General features: G+C 47.7%; 1 protein-coding gene across 1 annotated transcript; it reads left to right on the top strand.

Annotated features, from left to right (window-relative positions):
- Positions 1-318: 318 nt before the first annotated feature.
- LOC145718994 (transmembrane protein 131-like) lies at positions 319-11,183 on the top strand. The gene is made up of 7 exons (XM_081810509.1): positions 319-509; positions 3,055-3,133; positions 4,272-4,354; positions 5,023-5,143; positions 6,162-6,253; positions 9,147-9,286; positions 10,011-11,183. Exons 3-7 carry the CDS (start codon positions 4,276-4,278, stop codon positions 10,284-10,286), a joined length of 708 nt encoding a protein of 235 aa, XP_081666635.1. The 5' UTR covers positions 319-509; positions 3,055-3,133; positions 4,272-4,275; the 3' UTR covers positions 10,287-11,183.
- The last annotated feature ends 389 nt before the right edge of the window (positions 11,184-11,572 follow it).

The following is an 11,572-nucleotide window of genomic DNA, read 5'->3' on the forward strand; positions in this document are numbered from 1 at the left end:
CTATAAATTTCCAGTCTGGTTGAGTAGGCTCGGAGTGTTTATTTCCAGAACCATTGTTAGATCACAGTTATCGTTGGTATGGACGGTCTGAGCCCCGGACACGTGTGAGCGTCCATCCCATAGGCAGAGCTCATCCCCCACGGTTCCTCCACGTCCCATCATTGGTGTCAGGTAACTTCATTCTTCTCCCTGGATGAGCAGAGGTAGAGCAGACTCTGAAGCTGAACGTGGCCTCCTTCCTAATTTTACCTCTCTCCTTTGATGGGACGTGGCATCCAGTTGAAAATTGTTTAACTGAAACGCGACGTCTCTCTGCCTTCCCGCAGAGGGCTACTACCCGAAGCCCGGGAAGAAGTGTGTGGAGAAGTCCTGCTCCGATTCCAGCTCGGACTGCGGCAGCTCGTCGGGCAGTGTGCGGGCCAGCCGGGGCAGCTGGGGCAGCTGGAGCAGCAGTAGCTCCGATGGGGACAAGAAGCCTGTGGCGGGCCCTCAGCACTTCCTGCCGGCCGGTGAGTCCCGGGGGGCAGGGGGGGTGGCGGCCTGCCAACCGCCCTTGGCGAGCCCGGTACCAGGCCAGGATCTGCCTTCCAGCGCCTGGAACCCACGCAGGGCCGCAGGTTGGAGTACCGGCTTCGTTTTGGATTTCATTCACTCTCTTGTTTTTCCCTCCTTCCTTTTTTTCCCCTCCCCTCCCCTCCCCTCCCCTCCCCACCCCATCATCATCATCATCATCATCATCATCATCATTTCAGTGTGTATCTTTGAAACAGTTCAAAGAACTTCCACATTTATTTTATCACTTGCGCGTTTTTATTATGGTAAAATATTTGTAACAGAATTTACCGTTTTTAAGTGTAGCATTCAGTGACATTAAGAGCACTCCTATTGCGTAACCATCCATTCCCCGAATCTTCTCATCAGCCCCAACAGACTCTGCACCTTTAAACAACGGCTCTCTGTTCCCCAGTCCCCGCTCCCCCAGCCCCTGGAAGCCTCTCTGCTACTTCCTGTCTCGATCACTTTGACTACTCTAGTGTCTAAGTAGAATCACACAGTGGTTGTCCTTTTGTGTCTGGCTTATTTCACTTAGCGTAATTTCTCCAAGGTTCTTCCAGCCTTCCTTTTTAAGGCCGAATAATATTCCATTCCATGTACATACCACATTTTGATTATCCATTCATCTGTTGATGGCCACTTGGGGTGTTTCCACATTTTGGCTCTTGTGAATAATGCTTCTGTGGACATTGCGGCACGCTCTTATTTTTGAGAAATTTGGAGATTTGGGAAAGGTCAAAGAATTAACTTAACTTTTGTTGTATTTACCCTCGTTTTGTTTTTTTTTAATAATGCCTTATAGTCTGTTCCACTTTTACCTCCTCAAGAGCATCACTGTCCACTGTCGTGAACTTGGTGTGTATTCTTCTAGTCCATATTTTATTTTACCTTCATATGTCCACCAACAAAGTATAGAATATTTGTGACTTACGTAAAGGAAATTGCACTTCAGTATATCATTCTGCATATTGCTTCTTTCACTTGGTGTTTTTTTAAGCTCTGTGACCATATAAAGATGGAGTTTGTTCCTTTCCACTATTGTTTTCAACATAGTAAATTTAGTCTTTGTGTAAGGAAACGGTGGTGAGATTGAGAAGCTCGCACATGTGAGGCCTTCGTTCCCCAGTCACACTCACACTGCTCCCACACGGCCTTGAGAGGGAGGGCCAACGTCCCCGGGCCAGGCTGAGGTGCGAGGCCCCGGGCTCAGAGAGGTTGGCGGCTTGTTCCACACCCCAGTTTGCTCACCGCCAGGGGCTCGGGCTCGAACCCTGTCTCCTCCCCCAGACAGACCGCTTCAAGCCACAGACAGCTCCCTTCAGCAGCCTCTGGGCTGTCTCTCTTCTCTGTCTCCTCCCCGCGGTGAGACCTATAAAAGAAGGTCTTGTCTGAGAGACCCGGGCACGATAGCCATAAAAACCTACACAGGGCACCCACGTGTATCTTCAGGCTGTGTTTCGTTATCAGCTCCCCCACCTCCCATCGCCAGGAGCCTTTGCGACATTGTTTTCTTAATGACCCCCCATAAAATTTTAATATCACTGATATGCACTGTTTATTACTGTGTACTGTGCTTTAGGCATAAAGAGATAAGATCTTCTCAGAAACATAGCAGTCCTGCCCCCTCTGGGGGAGACTGTCTTCCCTCACGTGGAGCCGCATGCAGGCTCAGATGAAGGCAGGCAGGTCCACGTTCGTGCTTTGATAGCGGGGATGCGTCTGGCCTGAGGAAGCTTGGCTTTCGCAGCCTACACCAAGCACAGCTCCATCCACCACCGAAGACAAAGTTTGCCTGATGATGCCAGCTCAAGATTTTTAAAAATCGGTCCTTAGTAACAAAGAATAGAAGTGCAGCTTTTGCCTAGGGAAGGCCAAGGAGCAAGATGGTAAAAATTATTGATGGTGTTGCCGTACTTAATATGTAGTTTATAGGTTGTTTGAGGGTTATGTACTATCAGGAAAATGCCCCCAGTATAATTAATGGTGTAAAAGACCATAAAGACAAAGTATATATGAAGTGTGAGCCCAATTTTATACATATGCATGCACATAAAAAGAGATAGTAAGGAAGTGCACCTGATGTTGAACGGCAGCATCATCGCAGGTGACTTCTGTTTTTCTTCTCTAAACTTACGTTTGTTTTCATAGGTTTCCTACAGTGGCACTTTTATAAACTGCAGGGATCTATTTATATGGCAAGATTTCTTTTATCAGAAAAATCCTTATGAGAAAGTTACGTAATATTAACAGTTTCAGCTTTTTTCCATAATTAAAACACTGTGAGTCCCAAATCCAGAAATTTAAGTTAGTAAGTTTTCAATGAAAAGATAAATATAATAGAGATTTTTAAAAAATAAAATTACTAATGTGAGAATCAGTTAAGAGTGAGAAATGAATTGCTCATTCAGGGTTAGTGATATTAGCAGTCTGCACTTTAATACATAGTGCAGTTAAATTACATTTGTAAAAGCTTGTGATAATTTTTTTGCTTCTATGCAGGAGACAATGTTTCACAAAACGACTTTTCTTCAGAAACTCCCATCTCCTTGAATCTTTCTCATAACATCTGCAATCCCACGTAAGTGTTTGACTTTCTAGCTTTTATAGTGTGTTTTATGTATTATCTTTTTCTGTCACTGTGCTGCTTGCTGCTTTGTACTTGGTTCTGCAGGTGGAAATAGGAAAGCTTTTTAAGAATGAAAGAAAGTAACATCCAATTTCGCTCATAATTCAGAAAGCAGGATCCTTCCGAGTAAACATGTTTCCTGTGGGCATGTCTCTGGGAGCCCTGTTGCTGCCAGTGATAAAGCCACATTAGAACACATCCCATTTCTGGGGCGCCTGGGTGGCTCAGTCGGTAAAGCGTCTGCCTTTGGCTCAGGTCATGATCCCAGGGTCCTGGGATCGAGCCCCCGACGGGCTCAGAGCTCAGGCTCAGCGGGGAGTCTGCTTGTCCCTCTCCCTCTGCCCCTCCCCCAGCTTGCGTGCGCTCTTTCTCTCTTAAATAAATAAATCTTAAGGGGAAAAAAAAAAAGAACACATCTCATTCCTGAAAGCAGAAAGAGAAACTGCAGTTATTGTAGGGATGGGTGTCATCTACTCTTTGCTAGGACTTGAAATAAAACTGAGCACTGATGACGTAGGGAGTTTTGCAAGAAGCTAGCCGATCCTCCCATGGTTATGACTCCACTCTGTGATGATTGCTGCCCCATCGAACAAAATAGACAAGTGGCTTTTGTTGAGCGGGACAAGAGGAGGGGACTCAGCAAGCAGAGGGTTTTTGAGTGAGAACATGATCGCATTTCCTTAGGCGCTGGTCGCGTTGTGAGAGGACAGGAGGCTCTCGTTAACGTTAGATGGATGCACCTGTGAAGAAGGAAGTTCAGCAGGGGGACGAGGCAAGCTGTCGACTGTTTTGGGAGCGGTGGAGCGTACAGTGACTAGGGATCGATACCTGCTGCCGGCTGGTGCTGGGCAGATGGGAGCCTGCAGTTGGCCTCAGTTAAACTGATTTTGTTGTGTATTAAAAACAGGCTTTGCTGGGTCTTGGAAATTGGATATCCCTTAACCCTTTTCTGGCTGTGTACCTTTGTGTCTCTAGTATTTCTGTTTCTTGGGGGAAGAATTCCTGTAAAACTCAGACTTGGTTGAACAAAGTTGGTATGTCCTTGTACAGAAGAAATCCGTAGATCCTCATTTTCTCGCTTTCTCCACAGAAACATGAATAATCTCCCACAATACACAGAACCTCCCTGTCCCAGCCTTCCTGCCGGGCCTGCAGGTGTTGAAGAAGATAAAGGTGAGGCGCAGACTCTTGCTACCGGCATCCAGGGGTCCCTCCACATGGCAGGCCAGGGAGCCGGTGAAGACGAGCAGGTGGGGGGGGGGGGGGTGGGCCCTCTCGTCCGAGCCACGTCACCGCACTTCCGTGCACTCTGGAAGGCACCTGCTCTCTGGATCGGCGTCATCAGGGGCCTCTGACTCGGGCTGCCCCTGCCTTGTAGCCGAGGTGCTCGTGTCTCCTGTTGTCCTGTAGCACCTGCTTCCCACGTGGCTGCGGTCGGGGTTTGTGGCAGGATGAGCCCAATGTTCACTCCCCGTGGCATCACTGAGCTCTGATACACGGACTTGCTTTTGCTTATATAAATTCTGCTAGATTTGAAAACTGCCCTACGCCTTGGAGCCGACTTTGAAAGCATGGGCTTCTGCACCGTCCTTTGGATACATTTTGGACTTGCTATTGTTGAATTGTCAGTGGAACAGTGGCGTTCTCCTTAGACCCCATCTTTCTGCTTTGTATCCTGAAAGTATATCCCAAAAAGGGTCAGGGAAGACAGGGATGATCAGCACGTGTGGGTGACTTGCAGGGAGTGTTTTCTAGAAGGAAAGAAGAGAAGATGCAGGAAGGGTGGGATGAGGGCCAAGGAGGGAAGAGGGTAGACTGAGAGGACTTGTTCTCTTCCTTAGGTCTTTACCCACCTGGAGACCTGTGGCCCACACAGCCCGTGTGTGTGACAAGCAGCTTCAACTGCGCTGTGGAGAACACCATGCCTGGCGTGATGCAGGGCCCGGCCCCCGTGCATAATAGGTACAGAATCTCTTCTCTGGTCGTTGCCTCGCTTAGCCTAAGGGGACTGGAGTTCAGTCCGTTAGGCAGGCCTTGCAAAATTGGGGGCCAGGCTTCCTTCCCCTGTGCACCTTAGCTGGGTGTTTCCATCTGCCTCTTGAAGTTGCGTTGTGATGTCTTAGAAAACAACAAAGCCTGGGTGAGAGAAACATGAAATAAGAGCAACATAGCTGCTGACCACATCATTACTTTCCTCCTTAAGTTGAAAAGATGGTCTGTTAATAGAGGCCCGTTTGGAAAAACAATCACTCACAACTCCTACCACCTGACGGAGCAGAGATTTCCATTTTTCCGTGGCATTCATCATGAACACATTGAAAATGTTAAGAAAGATCAGATAGTTTGAGTATTGAAAGACCATTACACGGGAGCAGTTTCTTTAATTTGTTATTGGATGTCAAGGACGTTCAGTGGTGAGAACGTGAGAAAATGGTGGCATCTGTGTTTAATCACGGAATCTATTTGAGGTTTTCTTTTTTGGTTCAGTTTATTACAGTGGTATTGACTTTCTTCTCTCTATCATGAGACTCCAGTTTGTAATCGTGATCATAAGTATCTGTCGCGAATCAGTCGTGCTGGTTTTGGCTCCCCTGAGATGAATGCCGACCCTGCCCTGGGTGAGGGGGACGCTTTAGAGCCGCACCTGCTGAGGCTGAGAGCCTCGGGGTAGCGCAGTCACTCTCCCAGAGCGCTCCGGAAGCCAGGGCCTTGGATTCTGCCTCCAGTTGGACTTAGCCCACCTGGTGATCAGGCGAGTGTGCTCCCCACCGGAGCCATCCATCCTGCAAGGCCGTGTCATTGGCGGGGAGCGTTCAGTCAGGAAGTCTTTGATCCTGGGACTTGAGAAAGTACATCTTTTCTCTTCCAAAACTGAGGGATGAGCAGTGACTAGGATGCTGGGCCATGAAATCGTTCTCCTCTTTCTTCACTCGGTCTTTTGACATCCTGCTTCTGAAACGAGACCTCTTGTGTTTTGTAGCAGTTTCATTGACTGGAGCGCAGCCTGTGAAGGCCAGTTCCCCAGCGTGTACTGTCCATTGGAACTGAACGATTATAATGCCTTTCCGGAAGGTAAAAGCTGCTCGAACAATCCGATGCCATTCTTTTACTTTCAGAAAAGTCGAAGCAGAAAGTGGATGGACCTGAGGCACTAACTGCAGAAGAATGTACCTTTTTTTTTTAATTTTTATTTTATTTTATTATGTTATGTCACCATACAATACATCATTAGTTTTTGATGTAGTGATCCATGATTCACTGTTTTCGTATAACACCCAGTGCTCCATGCAGTACATGCCCTCTTTAATACCCATCACCAGGCTAGCCCATCCCCCCACCCCCCTTCCCTCTAGAACCCTCAGATTGTTTCCCGGAGTCCATAGTCTCTCATGGTTCATCTCTCCCTCCAATTTCCCCCCCTTCATTTTTCCCTTCCTTCTCCTAATGTCCTCCATGCTATTCCTTATGTTCCACAAATAATTGAAACCATATGATAATTGACTTTCTCTGCTTGACTTATTTCACTTAGCATAATCTCCTCCAGAATGTACCTTTTTAAAAGCAACTTCGATACAATTGACCCAGAACATTGTATTAGTTTCAGGTGTATGACGTAATGATTGGCTATTGGTATGTACTGGGAAGTGATGGCTACAGTAAGTCTAGTCACCACCCATCCCTGTACATGATTACAAATGTTCTCTCTGTGAGGAAAACTTTTTTTTTTTAAATATTTTATTTATTTGAGAACGAGAGCACAAGCAGGGGGGAGCGGCAGAGGCAGAGGGAGAAGCAGGCTTCCCGCCGAGCAGGGAGCCCAATGCGGGGCTCGATCCCAGGACCCTGAGATCATGACCTGAGCTGAAGGCAGACGCTTAACGACTGAGCCACCCAGGTGCCCCTGTGAGGAAAATTTTTAAGATCTCTCTTAGCACCTTATAAATACACGATAGGATATTTGTTAACTCTGCTCACCATGACCGTACACTGTATCTCCGGGATGGATTCATCTTATCATGGGGAGTTTGTACCACTTGAGCACCTTCATCCATTTTACATACACCCCACTCGCCTCCACCCCCTCCACCCCCCGGCTCTGACAATCACCAGTCTGTTCTGTGTATTCATGAGCTTGGACTTTTGTTGTTATTTGTCTGTTTATTAGGAATGTGCCTTTAAAAACAAAACAGATGAACATAGGGGAAGGGAAGGAAAAATAAGACAAAATCAGAGAGGGAGACAAACCATGAGAGACTCTTAACTCTAGGAAACAAACTGAGGGTTGCTGGAGGGGAGGGGGTTGGGGTAACTGGGTGATGGGCATTAAGGAGAGCATGTGATATGTTGAACACTGGGTGTTCTGTGCAACTGGTGAATCACTAAATTCTATCCCTGAAACTAATAATACACTATATGTTAATTTTTTTTAAAAAAGAATGCACCTTTAACAGTGAGAACCTTTGAGAATGACCTTACAGGAAGCTGCCGAGTGGCTTCATGTGCGTTCAGTTGTGCAGGCCTGCCATGTATAATTTTAGATGGTCTCAAACAGCCCTCTCAACCTGGCTGTCTGGGGGCTTCTACAAATAACCCTGATCTATTTAGTCCCTCAGATTTGGTAGACCTGGGTCATTTGGATTTCTGTGGACTTAAGATTGTAGATTATCCATTGGGAGGCTGAGGATTTAGGTGTTTGCTGTACTTTTTAGGCAGACAAGTCCCGAGTGAAATGGAAACAAGTACGGGCTTGTTCCTCAGCAGGGCCTAACTCTTCCTCCCCTGGGTGGTGGAGCAGAAGGACGGAACAGAGAGCCAGGAGGGGAAGCTGTGGGAAGTTGCAGATGCTTGGGCTCAAGCATCAGTAATAATAAACACTAAGAGCTATGAGATTTCCCTGATAAGCTGCAAAATGTCCCTATTTTACATTACAGCCTGATCACGATTTCTCATAGTGGGGCTACCTTTTCAAGGAGGCTCTAAGCCGTGTAAGTGGATGGACTTCACCGGATTTCGATACCTGCCTTGCGCCATGCTAGCCACAGGGGGGTGCTGGGGTGACTTTCTTCCCGGGCTTGGGAGGCTTGTGTGTGTTACCGCAGCACCCCGTTATCCGGGTTGTGCTTTCTGTGGCTTCAGTTACCCGCGGTCAGCTGCCTTCCAGAAGCAGATGAGCCTCCTCCTGACGTGTTGTCAGAAGGTCGATAGTAGCCGAATGCTGTGTCACAGTGTCTGTCATTCACCTCACCTCCTCTCCTCACGTAGGCACTGTATTACCTCACAGCCTCACAAGAAGGGTGAGTGCGGTACAACAAGGTATTTTGAGAGGGAAAGAGAAAAGAGGGCCCAGTCACATAACTTTTATCACAGTATGTTGTTAAAATTTTTCGATTTTATTAGTTAATCTCTTGCTGTGCCTGATTTATAAATTACACTTTACCCCGGGTATTTATGTATAGGAAGAAAACAACGTACACAGGGCTCGGGAGTATCCGTGGCTTCAGACATCCACTGGGGGTCCTGGAACATATCTCTTGTGGTTAAGGCAGGGACAACTGTACCTTCCTGCTTAGCTAAGAAGTGCTGGTTTCATGGTGTATGTGCAGGAGGCTGAGGTCGGCACGACAGGTAATAAAAGCAAATGTTAAGGACTGGTAAGAATCAACACGATTCCAGGCTGCAGGAGTGTTTATTAAAAAGCCTCCCATCAAATTGTCAAATACAGAACATCAAGCCCAGAGGAAGACCTTCCTGAGGGCTTCCTGAGGGCTTCCCAGGTAGCATATCTGATAGGTTTAACCTTGAGAATGACAGTGTAATGGCCCGCCTGGTCCCCATGGGGTGAGTATCTACACCTGTCTTTACCTCGGCAGTATGGTAAGGCCTTGAAAGCTTTTGGCCTGAGAGTGGGAATTCAGATCTCACCGTAAAAATGTTTACCTATGTTGTTGTCTTCCACTCTTTGTAGAAAACATGAATTACCCCAATGGCTTCCCTTGTCCTGCCGAAATTCAGACAGACTTTATGGATCACAACTCTCCATCTACCTGGAGCCCCCCGCCCAACATGCCGACTGCCTGGGGACATGCAGGTCTTCTCAATTCTCCGGTCAGTGTCATGACCCCAGGGCAGCTCCGAGTTCTTTCTGGTGCTTCTTTAATCCTGGTCTCACTTCACTTCAGAGTCAGGTTCAGATCGGCCAAAGCCTGGCTTGTTTCCTTAAGATCACAGAAGCCAGGCTAGCCTCCCTCTGAAGGAGCCTAGTGCATAGTCAGACAGGTGGGGGCTTGCGGACACGGGCGGTTTAGCCGCCCTGAATGAGAAAGGCGTCCCAGAGGACACGGAGGAGCGATGCTGTGTCCATAAAATTGAGTTTGGGCCAGGAAGCCCCCCGTGACACAGCTGTGTTTCTAAACGCGGCCCTGCTGACCTTTTCATCTGTGCTCAGAGAGGAACGAATCCAAATGACCAAAAGGTTGGTCAGTGGTCCGTGAGTGGGTCCTGAGGGCTTCCTGCCTGTCAGCGCCCTTCTGAGCCTAAAAGCCCCATGCCTCCTCCCTCTCCCATCCACTCAAGACACTTTTTATGGATCGAGCGCATTTGACCTAGGGGTCCTTCCTTGGGTTGAAAATAAGTTTATCCAGTGAGATGAGGATTTCACAACCCTCTGTTGGAGAAAAATGGCGTTGAGGCAACCCAGAGGGTTGAGAATAGTTTAATGACTTCCCAGGGACTCGGATGGGTACCACTGTGGTGTCCACTGGTATGCATTCAACCTTGATGTTGCCTTTCTAAAAAATTTCTTTTTGTCCCCTCCTCATGTACACCTCAGCCCTACCTCACAAGCACCCGAAGCTTGTCTCCAATGTCTGGACTTTTTGGTTCCATCTGGGCCCCGCAAAGTGATGTATACGAAAGTTGCTGCCCCATCAATCCCACCACGGAACATTCGACTCACATGGAAAACCAGGCTGTCATGTGCAAGGAATACTACCCAGGGTTTAACCCGTTTCGTGCCTATATGAACCTGGACATATGGACTACCACAGCAAATAGGAATGCAAGCTTCCCACTGTCTAGAGACTCAAGCTACTGTGGGAATGTGTGAAAAGAATTTGATTTTTAAACAACGTGAATAAAGAGGCTTGTGTTTTGATTACTAGCGTAAACTGGTTGTTGAGATAGATTATGACATTGGTGGATATTTTGGCACTTTTATATGAAAATAAATTTTTTTAATGAAGTCTGGGTGCTCTGTTTTTTTTTTTAACCCATTACAAATCACTGGTAGAAACTTAAGCATCCATATGTCATAACTTCTTCATAATTGAAGAAGTGTGTCAGACATGTCAAATGTTTTAAATTGGAACACGGGGGACTTCTAAGAAGGTTAAGAGTTGAGAAAGGAGGGGCTGCTGTGGTTGTCCCCTCCTTGGGCATCAGAACCCTCCCCCCCCCCCCCGGGGAACTTCAAAAATGACCTTTATCTGGTGACGTTCCCAGAGATTCTGACTGAACTGACCCATGGCTCAGGCCGTCGGGATTTTGCTCCAGGTTCTCCACGGCCTGTAAGGTGCAGTCGGTGTTGAGAGCTGCGGGTTGGGAGGCCCAGCTGAGCAGCCCGCTCCCTTGCCTGGACAGACGGTGCTCAGGGTGGAGGGTGGCTCTTTCCGGTCCCGGCGGTCGCGGCTGCTTTGCGAAGCTGAGAGCCTAGCTCGGCTCTGCCTGTTCAGGAGCGCAAGAGTGTTCCCTGCCCTCTGTCCTGCCTGTGTGGGGGCAACAGCAGCAACGGGGACATTCTGGCAAGTGTTTGGTTTCCCCTGAGTGAGCGGGCTTACTCCAAATACAAAAACTCGGGGGAGTTAGGTAGCCAAAGCATGTTTGCCAGACCAGTTTGTATGTGCTTGTCAGTGACTTGAGAAAGCCATGAGATAGTGGAAGCACCTGTGTGCATGTGTAAACTTTGAAAACCTTTAACTTTTAACAGAAATGTCTTATTTTTTAACCTTTCGTCTTGTCTTTATTGGAAAGTCAGTAGGAGAGAGTTTCGAGTGGAGCGCTGGGTATGCTGGCTTTGGACCTGTCTTTGCCATGGCTGCCAGGGGGCCTGGGACAAGGAGGGCGGCGTGCTGCCAACCTGGGGCTGCCCTTCTGTAAGCGGTGCCTCCAGGCATGCACGGCGGCGAGAGACTACTCAGGTGGCCAAGTCAGAATCCTGATTTGGGTAAAGCAGACCTCCCACCCCCAGTGTGGAATAATGTTACAGTAATTGAGGTTCTAGGTATATACCCCAAAGAATCGAAAGCAGGGTCTTAAATGTTTGCATACCCATGTTCATAGCAGCATCATTCACAATAGCTAAAAGGTGAGAACAACCTAATTGTCCATTGACAG

This window comes from Leptonychotes weddellii, unplaced genomic scaffold (assembly GCF_054177405.1).
Source record: "Leptonychotes weddellii isolate Sample4059 unplaced genomic scaffold, ASM5417740v2 HiC_scaffold_2737, whole genome shotgun sequence".
In the NCBI taxonomy this organism is placed as follows: Eukaryota; Metazoa; Chordata; class Mammalia; order Carnivora; family Phocidae; genus Leptonychotes; species Leptonychotes weddellii.

Coding starts and splice junctions, on each gene's coding strand:
- LOC145718994 (XM_081810509.1), top strand. CDS start 4,276: ATGAATAATCTCCCACAATACACAGAACCTCCCTGTCCCAGCCTTCCT. Junction 4,355..5,022: donor AGGTGTTGAAGAAGATAAAG/GTGAGGCGCAGA, acceptor TCTCTTCCTTAG/GTCTTTACCCACCTGGAGAC. Junction 5,144..6,161: donor CCGGCCCCCGTGCATAATAG/GTACAGAATCTC, acceptor TGTGTTTTGTAG/CAGTTTCATTGACTGGAGCG.